Genomic DNA, 15,577 nt, shown 5'->3' on the forward strand with positions numbered 1-15,577 from the left:
ATAGTACTGATATGTATTGCTCACCTAGTCAGACTCACATGGTGCTGAAGACATATCCATAAATGGCCATCCTGTATGGATACATTATATAATTATAATAACTAAAAAGTATACTGAGGTTTGTTTTCTTGTGCTTTACAACTGATTATCCTACGCATGATGCATAACATATCCTATGTTAATGAATGGTTGGACTTAATATCCAATAATTTACCAACAATATCTGTATTTACAAACATTACTTTACCTCTAGCCCCCTTTTTTCCGAAGGCAAGTATTCTCTTACAAAGTTTTAAAGACTAGAGTTTGGTTCCCTAATCTCAGCCAGAGGTACTCTTTTATGGCTTGCATCACTGTTTTAACCACACACCTTTTCCCCATCAGCTACTGCTTGGAATAATTATTAATTAACTAAAAAACTGGTGGGTGGTGTGATACTGCAGCATTCTCATCTATAAGTTCAGCCATTTATAATTACACCCTTCCCTGTCAACTGCTTGCTTTTACTTGAGCAAATTTTCTAGCCTGACATGGGTCTTGCCCTCAACAAAGGTAAACTTTCCAAGAGTTTGTACCTACCCACTAGTTTCCTTGTAAAATAAACACCTAGACTGTTTTTCAGCCTAGCCTTAAAACTATTAAAGCTGTTTGTTTTTCCTCAATAACATGCAATGTTTTCTACTTCTAGTTTCTTCCCGGCCCGGATTAAAACAGCAACACTTGTCAGAAACAGAGGAGAGGGAGTGGCAGGGCTGGGGTGTGGCAGAGAAAAGGTACAAAAGCAAATACAGAAAAAAATAATCTGCTGAGAAATTTAAGTCCTTATTCCATCAAGTTGCTCATGCTTTGGTATATGCACACTTAGTGCAGCTTCACCTGAATTGCACAGTGGGTAAGGCCTCTTATCAAAACAAGGTGGCTAAAAGCTTTCCATCTCTGGTGCTTTTATGGAGGAAAATGTTACTCCTAGAATAATCAAATATTAGCTTCAACCCTAATCGTAAGCTCAGCAGAGATGGGTATTTCAGTTCTTCTAATGCTTCATTTCATAGTTTCACTTGAAATTGTTGGTAACAGCCAGGGACAATATTTTTATTCGGGCAAAAAAGTGAAGATTAAATTAAAAAAAAAAAAATCAGTCGGGAGATTTTTGCAGGGAAAGGAAAAGCCCAGTATGTCACTACATATGCCTGTATTTTCCTTTCTATTTGTCTTCATGCATCATTTTTTCCCAAAGTTCAATTAGGATTTAATTGTTTCAGTGGTGAAGGCAAACATCAAAACTTTGGTTGCACTCCAGCGTATCCTGGGACGTCGTGGCGTGCACTCTACATTTCTGGAGGCAGCCCGTGACCGCACGTGTGTATGTTCTTAATCGGGGTTTTTATTAATACATTGCAGATATACTACCCGTTATCCTGCCTGCTCACCAACTGCATATGGCAGCTCGTCTACTTTGCCGTGATGCAGTGAATGGGAATGCTCACTTAGTTTGTCAAATGGAGCAGACAACTCCTTCACGCATGGGATATAGCATTGTGAGGGTGGGGGGGACCAGACTAGCATTGAGGTGCTATTTTCTGGGGCGCATAGAACAATTTAGGACCTTTACACATGCTATTAGCAGCTTTGCAAGAGGAAGAATCACCCTGAGCTTGCACAGAACCAGGATAAATGAGAACTACAGAGTATTTTTGGAGTGACATAGCCTCAATGGTCTAGGAAATGTGTGAGAGGCAAGAATATTTTTTTGGGGGGTGCTATCCTTTATTTAATTCAAGCTCTGCTGCTATTTGAGACCTGAGAGAGGGGTGTGTGCATATGTGGGCAGAGGTTGTGTTGCAAGCCTAATTGTCTCTGCCAGGGCCAGGCCCTGGTTTCTTGGTGCTCTGAAAGCTTTCCTAAAATCTCTCTCACCCAAGTAGTGAGTTCAGTTGATCACCTCCAAATCTAACTATGGAGGTAGGACAGATTTCTCTCTCTGAGCCTGCTGTGCCTCTAGGCCTGTCCTTTAAGGCTGCCTATGCGCAGATACTTTTACTGGTATCCAGGTTGTAGTCATGTCAGTTCAGAGGCAAAAAGGAATCGGGACTTGTGGTAGAGGTGATGGCAATCAGGACCCATGGTAGAGATGATATCTTTTACTAGACCAACAATATTTTTGCAAAAACATTTCTTTAATTGCAAGCTTTCGGGCACAAATACCCTTCATCAGGCACTGGAGAAGATTGTACAAATTCTCTTGGGTAGAAACGAAAGTTCATATTTCATAAGATTTCAGAGGTGTCAATAGATGGAAAAATCCATTTTGGTTTAATAAAAGATATCATCTCTACTACAAGTCCTGATTGCCTTTTCCTCTAGACTAATATGGCTACAACCTAGATAGCTGGTAGAGGTGATATCTTTTATTAGACGACCTAGATTTTTGCAAGGGGCAGGAAGGCAGCTGGGGTCAAATGATTTTTTTTTTTTGCAAAAATCTAGTTGGTTTAATAAAAAATATCACCTCTCCCATGAGTGGCGATACTTTTACAGATCATAAAAGGGTAAGAGCACCAGCCATGGTGCTTAGCAAAGCATGAGGACGGTGCTGCTTGGGTCAGCCTCAAGCTCAGAGGCATGGGCAGACGCAGCTCTCTCTCTCTTTTATGAGACCAACAAAATAGTTGGGGGAAAAAATTGTTCTTTGCAAGGTTTTGGGCACAAACACCCAGGCATAGGGAGAGTCTGCTGGTGTTATGAGTTCTCCAAGGTAGAAAAGCAGCAGGGGATATTTTCGTGGCTCTGTGCATGCCTCAGGGGTGAGAAAGCAATCAGAGATAATATCTTTTATTAAAAACTATTCTCCAACTATTTGGGTTGGTCTAATAAAAGATATCAGATTCACCCAAGGAACCCTGTCTGCCTATCTTTTATTAGATTTTTTGCAAAAAAAAAAATAATAATAATAATAATAATTTTGAAGTGCAAGCTTTTGGGCGCAGACACCCTTCATCAGGCAGCAAAGGTCCTTCCCAGGCCCCCAGCCCTGCGCACGCTGCCTCCTTGCAGCCCAGCCCAGCCCCGCCCCTCTAGGGCTTGAGCTGCGCCTGCGCACTGCCCCCCTCCCTCTTCCCTCCCCGGCCATGCGCAGACGTCGCCCCGCGGGCCGGGCCGAGCCCCGCGCCTGCGCAGTGCGCCGCCCGCCCGCCCGGCTGGTGTGTGCGGGAGACAAGATGGCGGCGGCGGGGGCCGCGGCGTGAGGGGCCGAGCCGACGCTGAGCAGCCGGGGCCGCGGGGGCGCCATGGCGCTCAACAGCGCCCAGGTGAGGCCCAGCCCCGCGCGGGGGGCCCGCGGGCCGCTGGCGGAGCCGGGGGGCGGCGCGGGGCGCGGGCAGCATGCTGCCGGCTAGGCCCCGCGCCCTTCTGCGGCCTCATTCAATCGCCTCGCGGCGGCCGCGGCGCCTCCCCGCCCCCTCCCGGGGCCGCTCCCGCGCCCGCTCCTCCGCCGGCTGCGCTGCGCCGCGCCGCGCCGCGCCGCGCCGGGGAGCGGGGCCGGGGCCGGGGCCGGGAGGTTTGCAGACAGGACTGCGGGGCAGGGTGGGGCGGGTGGGGGCAGGGGGTGCAGCACTAGCGGGGGGCTGCTTCCTTTTCTAATTTATTTTCTTTTCCTTTCTAATTTATTTTCTCTTTCCTCATTTCTTTTCTTTTCTAATTTATTTTCTTTTCCTTTCTAATTTATTTTCTCTTCTCATTTCTTTTTCTTCTTTTCCTAATTCCTTTTTTTCTTTTCTTTTCCTTTATTTTCCTAATTTCTTTTTCCTCCTCTTTTCCTAATTCCTTTTTTTCTCTTCTTTTCCTTTCTCTTTTCTCATTTCTTCCTTTCACTCTGCCAGGCTCTGGTTTCTCCGGGCTATCCCTCTTCCTCCCCCTTAAGTGGGAGCAGCTCCCTCATTGGGGTAGCGCTGTTTGTCGGTCTGTATTTCTCTGGTTTCTGAGTATTAACACCCCTCCCCCCTTTTTAATTTTTTTTAACTTGGACCAACTCCCCTGTTGGGGTAACGCTAGCCAGGCTTTCCAATGCAAAGCTGTCTGCCTCGGGCACAGGAAGCTGTCTTTGTGCCCTGGATGAAATGCCCTCTGCCCTCCCCTTTCCTTTGCGTTCCTCCTTCTTTCTTTTTTGTGGACGTTAGGGGAAGGTTGAAAGGTGTCCCAGCAGCTCCGTTTGGGCCTCGTGCCTTTGCAAGAAGAAAAGGCAGGGGGCGGGGCGGGCAGGGGGCGGGGCGGGGCGAGGCGGGACACATGTTTGAATGGGCAAGGTGGAGGCTCGGGGTTTTAAAGACGGGCGTAAAGCAGCAGTGCCTGCCCGCGCTGATGGGCGCTGCTTTTTGTAGGCAGACGAGGTTGTTCGGGTAAATCGGATATCTTTTCTTAAACCAACTCAAATAGTTGGAAAAATTCTTAGCAAGTTTTTGGGCTCAGACACCCTTTGTCAGGCTGAGGGAGCATCTTTTTGTAAGCATATATCTTGAAGCGGGGGGGGGGGGGGGGGCACGCCAAAGTTTTCCTGAACTTGGATTGCGTTGTCCCTTGCACGGCGGCCTGCTACCTGTTGTTTCATGGGGTTGGGGGAAAAATGACATTTCATCCAAAAAAAAAAAAAGGTGTTAAGCTAAGATGGTCACGTACTGCGTTTTGTTCTGTTTTCTTTCTGAAAGTTATTGACTAAAATATACAGCTCTAAGAAAACTTCCTATTAATTATAGCATTTTTGAAGCACAGTTTATACTTGATGAAACTACTCTAGTTGCATTTTTGTCGGGCCTGATTTTGTAAGCTTTTTTTTTTTTTTTTTTTTTTTTGGACACTTAGTGCTTGGTTTCTTTGCCTTGTCATTGTACTTAAAGTTTCTACACCTTGTTCATTTGTACTTAATGTATTAGTACGTAGCATGGTGCTTATATAGTTTTATGCTCCATAACTTTGCAAGAGCTTGACCAATACATGGTAATTAGCAGGCAGACTACAACTTGCAGCGTTTGAAAACAGAAATCTCAAGGTTCAGCTTGCAAGCATTTTTGTTTTCTTCTCCATCCACCCTGCTCTCAGTCCCCAGAGTTGAGTATAACAGGCATTGTATACAGGTATTTTTATTCAGGTATCATGTGAAACTGAAAGGCGGGTTTTCATGATGTGCCCATGGCAGATCTTGGTCCCTGTCCTGATGTTTCTTTTTGAGAAATAGTGCTGATCAATTAGTAGGGCTGATCAATTAGTAGAACTGCACAATGCTTAAAAATAAACTAGTTTAAGTGTAACATGCCTTCACCTTTGCTTTTTCCAGTACTTGCTTTTTTTGTAATGAAAATCATTAGGGCCCTGATCCAAAAGAATTGAGTTTAACTTTACATACCCTTGAGTATTCTTGTTGTCAGTGAGATTGCCCTTAAGGTAAAAATCAGTATATCAAACTCAGGATTTAAGCCCATTTGTGCATATCTTTAACAAATGAGTTGATAGAACAGTTTTGCCAATAATCTTGGTAAATTTATTTTTATCAGCAGATTTTGCTCATCTGTATTTTGTTCTATAGAAAGATATTGCTTTAAATGCTTAAAGTAGGGAGGTGAGTAAAACTTGGCAGGGAAATGACTTCTGAGGGCATCCTCAAGAGAGCAGTTTATGGAACGCTGAGGTGAAGAAGAAAAGTTTCTTATATGAATGAAGGTGAAGTTTTTGATGCAGCTGTGTTACTGATTTTTAACGTCATCAAAATGTATTAGGGTAAAGACTGAGGAAAAAAGTTTAATATGAACAAAATGTTCCAAGATTGGAACTCTAAATCGCATAGTATTTGTCTTCCCCCAAGATAGGTATTTTTGAGTTTAATTGCTAAAAATAGTTTGTCACAAAGGAAAGATCATAATTTGCAGCTCAAGAAGACTGTTGTGAGAAATCTGAAACACAGAGTCAGATTTTGCACAAACAGTGTTCTCATACCAAGAGATTTTTAGCAGGATGGGGGAGACTAAACACAGGTTTTCATTACACATGTAGTGCTTTTATTTGAAAGGAGAGTGTCTGACTCGTTGAAAAGCTCAGTTTAAAATTAGTTTTGATGATCCGTACAAAATGCATTTGAGAATATCCCATCACAGTTCAATTGCACTGGCTGCTTGTGCTTTTTAAAATTATTATTCTAAGAAGCTATTTCATAATCATCTTAGTTAAACACTTAAGTATAGTTGTCACGTTGTTATGGGTGTGTTCTGAACCTATTTCAAATCTATACAGTGATTTTTGGTTTTGGGTTGGCTGCTTTCTTTTCAAGGTAGACCTCGAAGTAAACCAGTTGTAGAAGAGATTGAGCCATTTTTTAATATGATAAATGCTTGAAATTATATTTCAGTAGGGAAACTTCCCAAAAAATCTCCATTTAAAATACAAATGAAACTTCAATGTAAGTGTAGAAATTTCTTTACAGGAAAATGGCTGCAATGGTAGTCATGAGTCCTGTGAACAGTTCCTGGCTTTTAGGTGGAACTGTATTACTAAACTTTGTATGTGAAACTTGTGAAAAAAAATTAAATGGGGAAAGAGATATAAAAGGAGAATGTTCAGAGAACAAAATAAGCAGAAACAATTCAGTCTGGTAGTAGATAAATTTTGTGTCATACCTGACCATGACATGACTAAAAGGAAAACTTCTCAACCAGTTTGCTGTGGGGTCTTTGTCAATTCTAGATCGCAGCACTTTTTAAAAGGCCTTTTTATTGTTGATAATGCACGTCTTTAATGAATCCAGTTTCCACACTGTCTAATTAGAGAATGTCTGTTGTCTAAGCACGCTGCTGCTTCCATTCAGTTATTTTACTAGTTCTAAAGCTGAAGGGGAAAAATTGATTTCTCATATAGATGAACTAAAGCTGTTCATTTTCTTTTTGGTGTGATACATGTGCAACATGCTGTGTCGTACAAAACAGACAAATCTGTTGTAATAGAACTTGCTGGCCTTGGTCCAGTGGATTATAGTCATTTGTCACTTTAATGCCATTTCAGCAGTGTAGATGTTCATCTCCAAAGAATTACACATGCTAGAACTGCAGTTTTTCTTTTGGTGGAAATGCTTTCTTTGTGATCATTTAACATACAACTCAGGATTTAGGAACATTGTATGGAACAAAGATGCTTCATAGCAGAAAAGCCTCATGGGATATTTTGATACATTTAAATTTGCGATTACAAGCCAATACTCTGTTGTGTAACTATAAGGTGGTTCTTTTACGAAACAGGACTATAAAGACTGCTGATTTCGGATGGTATTACCAGTAATGGGGAATGGGTGGTGTTGGGATCTTTTATTTTACCAGATTTGTCCTACGGTGTAATGGATAATTCTTCTAAATAATTTAAAATATAATCCTATCTGAAAGTTAATATTAATGTGTTCAAAGTTTAACTCTTTAAGCTTGTCTGTTCACATTGGTTCAAACAGTTTTTTGTGATATGGAATGATTTAAATGGGGATGATCCTACACTGAGTGGGAGGGTTGGACTAGATAACCTCAAGACCCCATCCAGCCCTATTTTTCTGTGTTTTTAAGTGATAGTCTAAGTGATAAGGAAGCACGCTAGTTTTCTGACTCGTACACAAAATATTGAGAGGATCTAGCTTATTTGCATGTATTCCTAATATCAATATAGTATTTACATTTCCCCTCCCCCTTGGTTTGAAATAACTTGCATTTAATCTTTAGGCAATGTTGCAAGGCTAGTCTTTTTTTTCCTTGTTTTTTGTTGATGGTTAAGTCTGAGTGGTGCTCCAGACAGATCCAAAGGATATATTAAAAACTAGTTGCACTCATACTTACAATTTCTTCTCAAAAACCCACATGATACGTAATGGGTGCTTTTTCTTGTAGCATATTGAAATTGAAGTAAATGATCATTAGTATTTTGTGGGTGTGATGCAAGTTATAGTTTCTAAATTTAAATTTACATGGGCTTCATGTTTAGCAAAACGCATCCTCAGAGAGTTGATATCCTAAGGAAGGAGTGGTGATGGAAGCACTCTTGCTGTGCTGTTATAACTATTTGGAAATCATTAAAAGTTAGTATTCTGTAGCTGGGGATTGGCATGGCTTTGGCTTTGCAGTCGAGGACTTTACATGGGTTACCAATCTGTGTGGCTGGAAATATATTTTCTGCCTTGTGCACTTCTGTATGCTGTCACTAATTTGTCACGTTTGAATAGGTTGAACTGATTACTGTTTGGTATGAGCTGTAGTTAAGGAAATATCACTTTGGTTAATGAGGGGGAAGGAGAAACATTTTTATTTAATGCTTAAGTCTTCTTAATGAAGGAGGATTTGGAAGCTGTTGAAAGGGAGAAGAGGCAAAGTTCTCTGTACCAAAAATTCTGCTGTACAGGCATACCCTAAATGTAATATGAGCAAAACCTTTAAAAGCAGTTTAAAAAAAAGTAGATTTTCCTCCAGTGCTTTTATGTAGTAGATGCCTCCCATCTCCTTCCTCCCTCAGAACAGGGCATAAAATCCTAGCTAAAAGGACAGCACCACAGTAAGGGTGCAGAGTTGTCTGTATTCTTTCAGTGCAGTGGATAGGATTTTTCTTTTCATACATCATTTACAACTTACTGCAGTAATTTTAGAAAGTCAGGGCATTTCCTCTTATTTTTTTTCCTTGTGAAAGCTACAGATTGGTAATTATTTTATCAACCTTATTAAAAGTAAAGTTGCTGCACATTTTTCTCACAATGTATTTGTGGTGAAACAGTAAGCTTAACTCCTGCTGGTATCAGTGATGTGCTTACCCTTCATAGTACTTCTGCTGCCTTGAAAGTAATGACTCTTTTCAAGGGTAGTCAACTCTGTTACCATGTACAGCACGTTACTTACCATGTGCGTAGACCTTTTTTTAGTGGTGTAGAAAAACACTAATGCAGACTTTGAGGCTTCATGTATGCAAGAAACCATGCTTCTTTAGACCTCCAGGGCACAAGATCCTGTGCTACAGACTTGACTTCTGGTGTGCCTTCAGAAGTTTATTTGGCTGATCTGGTCTGCCGTAGTGGTGGAAAAGAGTTACCAATTCAGAAGCAGCTTCCCCTGCAAGCTCAGAGGTAATGGGTGCAGAACTAGAAGGGAAGGAAGGTATCAGTGAGTTGCATCATGGTGTGTAGGGGTACCATGAATACTGTCTTATTCCAGGCTGGATGTGAGGTAGAGTTAAAAGAAAGTAAAAAGGGAATGGTTGCTCTGAGGGTGGAGACTGAATTTGATTCAGCTGCCTAGTTATGTTTGTATTCCATTACCAATGGGTACTTTGAGGGCACATAGTAAAAGACATGCTTCATCCTAAAAGCATGAGACAGGAATGGGTGAGGTTGGGGGGGCACAGAGGTACAGACATGCCTGACATTAACAGGTGGCTGGAGTTGGAAATAGGAATCGGGTGTCTTGAATCTCAGGCTAGCGCTCTAACAATTCATAGAATCATAGAAGTAGGGTCAGAAGGGACCTTGTAGATCTTCAAGTCTGACCCCCTGCCTGGGCAGGAGGAAAACTGGGTTCAAATGACCCCAGCCAGGTAGGCCCCAGCCAGGTAGGCATCGAGCCGCTTCTTAAAGACCCCCATTAAACCATGCTTCTTCAACTGAGGCACTGGTAACTAAAATCAGAAATAATGCCACTGCAGGGTGAAAATCCTCTCTCTCTTTTTCCCCTTGCCTTCATAAAAATATAAAACCCAGCTCTTTGAATTCCTAGCACGTGTTCTACAGTTCATTGGTATAAAGCCTAAGATGTGGTATGTTGAAAATCAAAAGTAATTATGAAGTGTTTTGGGAGAATGATTAAAATTTAGATCTCTAAACATAAATTTGAGTTTTAGTAGGGGAGAATTAGCTTTATTGATTACATTATCTGTAGATTACAAACAACAAGGCAGTAGCTATGTAATAAAACTGGGAGCACGAGTTGCAAGGCAGAAAAGATGAAATTATAACATTTGCTTAGTCATCTATGTCTTTTATTCTCAGTCTCAACAAAATATCAGTTTGAGTAGCTGCTCAACAAAGAAATCTCCAAAAAGGTCTTTAATTAATATTGCCTGCAAACACAAGATTTTTTTCTCAGCTATTTTATGCATAAGTTTGTGGAGGGGGGGTAGAGACAGGGAAGATATATCGCATCTAGTCTCTCGGCTTCTTATATAGAAGCCATTAACAAATGATGGTTGCTGCTATTTTAGCTATGTGTTTAGGAAATTTAGCAGTTGAAATATGCAAGAGCCAGCAACATGCATCCCCTGTGTTCCGGGAACCACTAACGGGTGCTCTGTGGACAACAGCGTATGCATTTTTGAATGGATTAAGAAGATGTCAGTGTGATCAGCTTGCTACATGGCATTCAGCACCAGTTTGGTGCTTGGCTAAACCCCAAGTTTTTGAGTAATACATCATATCATGCTTTGTGTGTTACTTGAATCTGCTTCAGAATGACTTCTTGCATGATAATCATTGTGCTTAAGTTGTTAGTTCATCCAACCACAAGTGACTACAGCCAAAGGCCAGAGGATAACTCTTCCATAATCATTTCAAATGTAAGGTTCTAACATATTCCATATGCTTTTGGAATAATCAAAAGTTATAACACTGAGTATGCATAAAGTCAGGGAAAATGATATTCTTGTTCACTGAAGTCTTGTTATTAGTATCCTTCCACATTTTGAACTGATTGATGTGTAAGTAAGTAAGATAGGAATGACTCTGGTGCTATTTGATGTCTGTATGGCTTAGTAAGACACCCACTTCCAAAGTGGATGTGAAACCAAAGATGACAACGCTGTCTACTTAGAAGCTTTCTTTTTAATGTGCTGATTAAAGGTGTACAATTTCAAAGTGAGGAATATCCTGGCTTTATAATTGACAGGTCAGAATCTATAGAAATCTTGTTCTGTGGGTTTAAAAGAGTATTTTACAGTTTTAACGTTTTACTAAGTTCATTTCATTTCACAATTTGGAAGAAGGGAAGATATGTTAGCTTATTATCTTAATAAAGTTGAGGAGTTCAGTATTTCCCATATTCTGCTTGTTGATATGTGCAAAAGGAACATAAAGGACCACAGGAGAAAAGCAATTTGAGAACAGTAAAGGACAGTATAATAGGTAGTAAAACAAGTATACAGTTTTTGTATATCGTAAGATGATAAGAAATTTGAATTTAGAGCTCTCAGTGTAAAAAAAGATAGGTTGTAAAAAGTAATAACGGTCTCCATACTCATATGCATTTATGTTTAAGCAGATTTCTAGGTTTTTCAGTGTAAAAACTCTGAATAAGTTTTAGTATCCTTATGTTTTGTGTTAATGATTTTCAAACTGTTCTCATGCAATGAATGCATATTTAATATATAGGAATTTACATTTTACAGAAAGAATGAATCCCAAATCTATTAGGCTGTTGAAATTTTCCCCTAAGGGGAGTGAGTAAGTCTCATTATTTGAAATTTTTAAAATTAGGCAAAGCCTTAGTACTAGATAATGATACTGCATATAGACAAGAGAAGATACTAGGTCATTGTAAGCCACTTTTAACTTGATTAATCAAGTGCTGTACTATTAAAGTTTTCTAATGTAGATATTACATCATACACTTAGGATTAGTGACAGAGCAAGCATCACGTTTGTATCCACAGACCAGTATCAGCGTGTGTATTTAAATAAAGCACCAATTGCACATGCAGGTGTCCTGTGGAAAAGTCAAAAGAGAGTGTGACATGTTAAGTCACAGCATTTCACTAAAATTCTGAAAGGTGCTCAGGTACTGCAGGTATTGTGATGGATTAAGAACTCATATAGAATTATGAAGCATTCATTAGAAGAATGCTACTTAAGTACCAAAAGGAAAGAAACGGCAGAAATCAAAATTTCACAAATAAGCTTATATGGTCCCTTTTTGTATATACCTCATGATACATAATTTTATTGCGTGCGCAGTTTTTTTTTCCACAGGACCACTGGCTTATTCAGTGTGTAGGATACAGTGGTATCCATTAAGCTTTATTCATATTTTTTATTGTTTAATGAGTGGTCCAATGCTTTATTTATTGCCCACAATTCAAACTCTGCTCTAAAGGCAGTTACTAACATCTAGCTTTTTTATATTGGTCAACACAATAGCATTAGCATTATGTAGCACTCGAGTGTTTTCAAACTATAGCTCCTATTTGCTTACATTACAGTTCTGAACATTTAGTGCTTCTGCAAATTGCATTCTAGCTGGACAACACAACAAAGAGGAATGTATACTTATTTCTTTGAGAAGCTCAGGTTCAGTGGCTTGTGAGCATCCCATGGGAACATTGGCAGAGGCAAATGCAAATTTTAGTTCTCCAGGTTTAGAATTAATTGCAATTCATTCCCAAAGCATGTCCATCCTGTCTTGAATGAAACATTTCATCATCTAATTAAAGAATGTATCACAGTGTGCGTGCAGAAGCGGCTCAAATTTAGATTGTACAAGTAACCTTAATTTCAGCACCTCCAAACTAAAGTGTACATGACATAGCAACTTCCATGTCCCTTAAGTTTTTTGGTGTAATTTCTTCATTTTTTTTAATTTTGTTTTGTTTTTAAAGATAAATTTAAGATGGTAAATTTCATTGGCCATATTCACATTGGCATCCACAAGGTTGGAAACTTAAGATTCACAGCACAGACCTTTGCTATTTTAGATACAGTAGTAATTGATAACTAGGGACCTACCTAATAATGCAGCAACTGCCTCCTGATTTCATGGGCAGAACACAGGGCTTGGCAGTCATTTCATGGGCAGAGTGTGGTGGGTCCTGGTGGCCCCACACCTTGCCGCTGATTGGCTGAGGCCTGTTTGCCATGCAGCCCCACCCCTTGCCACCAATTGTCGGAAAGGGGTGAGGCCACAAGACAGGCAGCCCTCACAGCCAATCAGGGACAGGGGTGGCAGCCATCTTGCTGGTAGGTTTTTGAGTAGGCAGCCCCCCTGCCTTTCCTGCCCCAGTGGCAGCCATCTTGCTGGTTGGTGTTCAAGTAGGCAACCCCCTGTTTTTCCTGCCCCCTCCCTCTTTCCAGTACCCACCATGAGGACTGCAGACTCCTTCTACTGAGCCAGCATTTTATTTTCCATAGCTTTTTTTTTCCCCTTGCAGATTTTGTGGGCAATGCCTGGATTTGGCAAAATCCATGAAATCACAGTTGTGGTAGGTTGCTATTGATAACTCAAGTAAGTTGTTGACTAGCCCTTTAAAAAAAAAAAGTTAAGACGTTTACTTGGCTAACGGATTTCAGAGGTAGCTAGCTGATGGTGAAGTAATGTCAGAATTTTAGAATCTTGATTTCTATTCCAGAGGGGCAGAGGGAGAGGGTTTTAACTGATACAGACTCTTCTGCTCTCTGTCCACCCAGAATTTGTCCCCCTCTGCTGTTCTCTCCAGTCTGCCTGTTCCATTGCACCTGGTTCCTTATGTGCTCCTTAGTCAGTCAGTCAATCCGTGCTACTAGGCTTGCTCTCCAAATCTCCCCTTTTCAGACCCATTCTGAGACACTTTGCAATCCCAGTTTCTCTCCTTCTAACAGCTTGTCCTCTTTGGTCCCAATATTGTCAGACACATTGTACTAATCTACTATCTCTACTGCAGTTTAGTTTTTGTCCTCTTTTACAGTTGAATCGGAAGGTGGCCTTGGTGTCGGCATTCCTATCAGAAGCCGTTACGGGGTAGTCTGCCTTAATTCTTGTAACTGTCATCTAGTGAAATTTTCCCTGCCTGTGCTCTCAGAAATGGCTTGATTTGAGCCTGAAGTTACCTTAAATTCAGTACAAGCTGGATACCCAACATGAAAAATTTCACCCCTAATTGTTGAGCTTCCCAAATTTTGCATTGGGAAGTGTTGGAGAAGCTTAATACTAGGCCCTGTAACATAACAGCAGGAAACGTGTTCCTCCTAGCACAGGGGTGGACAAAATGCAGCCCGCTAACTGACTACCTGGCTTGCGGGTCAGCGACCAAAGTCATAGGATCCGGCCTGTAGGGAGCCAGCGGTTCCAGCTGCTGCATTGTGCTGGGCTGGCGGGCACATCCTGGCCCCGTCCACAGCTTACAGCAGCTCCTGCCCCATGTGCCCAAAGCAGCATCAAGTACACACTGGCATCAGCTGTGGGCATTGCCTTCAGGTTTCCACCAGGGATCAGGGCAACTGCCTGGGACCACAGCTGACATGCTGATGCAGCAGCATCACCTGCAGACCTGGGAGGATGCCGCAATCCCCAGGGGGAAGCTGCTGCCTGCATCTGTAGCTGTTGCTGGCACCTGTGCAGTGCTGCTTCTGGTGCACGGGCTGGGAGCTGGTGTAAGCTGTGGGGCCATGCAATAGGTGCAGGGCTGTTGGTGGAGAGGTGAGGGAGGAGGGTGGGGAATAGAGAGACAGAAATGACCCTGCCCCTGGTGAGTGGCAGGGGCCAGTGCTGGGCACCAGGCAAAAGCGGGACCTGGCAGTGGATGCACTCGCTGCTTCCAGAACCCTGGCTGCGGCTGCCTGGAGCCCACAATGGGGCTGCCCTGTGGTTCCGCCCTGCTGCTGCCACTGCCATCTCCAGGCTGCTCCCAGGGCTGGGATGCTGGAGGACTCTGGTTTAACTTAAACCAGGAAGGGGTCTGGGGCAGGAGTTGCATAAACTGATTTGACCCAAATCAGTTAAGTCTAATGCTACTTTCAGCCAGGTTTATCTTAAATCAGTTTCTGATCACTTAAACCAGTTTGTGTGTAACTTCTGCCCCTAGCCCCTGAGTGCCACTCTAATCCCCTTTCCACCCAATTGGCTGCTTTTTTGTTTTTTGTTTTTTTGGCTCCCTGCCTGATCTGCTCTTGCTTTCTGTTCCCTATCCTATCTGTTTTTGTGCTTCCTGTCCCTTTCCTGGTCTGCTGTTTGCACGTGACACACAAGCTGCCTGTGCCTCGTGTAGCCACCCCTGTTCTAATCCATGACAAAACCAGTTTGTTAATGACTCATCTCATTTTGGATTCAACTGTTAACAAAGTTTAGCAGGGCCAAAGTATTTACAAGCTTTCTGATTGTAGATTGCTTTAAGGGGTATACTGGATATAAACCACTTGCGAACTGTAATTGTGGCAGTGTATTGGTTTGCCTGAAATATGATCTTATGTTACCAGATCACCCTAATTTACATAAATCTGTTAAACATAAAATTTGGGTTTGCATAAAAGTTGGAGTTTATTTAATAGAAGCAAAGTTAGAGCCAAACCACTTTGTTCCATCTTCCAATTGGACAAAATGGTATAAAATAACATTTAAAAAAAATGTTTTACATTTTTTTGTTGACCAGTTTCATGACAAATGCTATATCGGGCTCATCAACCTTTGGCCTGCAGACCAAATCCAGTCCGTCAAGACTGGATCTGGCCTGATGCAGCTCAGGCAATCAGCAGCACATTCCAGCCGTGGCACCTGACTTCCATCACTAGTCTGGTCACAAAGACATTAACAACAAAAGACTGTACCCAGAACCTCTCTCCGTATAG

At 41.8% G+C, this 15,577-nt stretch overlaps 1 protein-coding gene across 2 annotated transcripts in view; it reads left to right on the forward strand.

The window, feature by feature from the left end:
• Nucleotides 1–3,188: 3,188 nt before the first annotated feature.
• USP10 (ubiquitin specific peptidase 10) overlaps nt 3,189–15,577 on the forward strand; it is a 58,900-nt gene continuing 46,511 nt past the window's right edge. The window contains exon 1 of one of the 2 annotated variants that reach the window (XM_059713906.1): nt 3,189–3,308. In XM_059713906.1, coding sequence (XP_059569889.1) covers nt 3,288–3,308 — 21 coding nt within the window. In that variant the 5' untranslated portion in view covers nt 3,189–3,287. The remainder of the gene's footprint in view (nt 3,309–15,577) is intronic. The other variant, XM_059713905.1, reaches the window with a different exon arrangement.

The sequence above is a fragment of the Alligator mississippiensis genome, chromosome 10, assembly GCF_030867095.1.
Source record: "Alligator mississippiensis isolate rAllMis1 chromosome 10, rAllMis1, whole genome shotgun sequence".
Taxonomy (NCBI): Eukaryota; Metazoa; Chordata; order Crocodylia; family Alligatoridae; genus Alligator; species Alligator mississippiensis.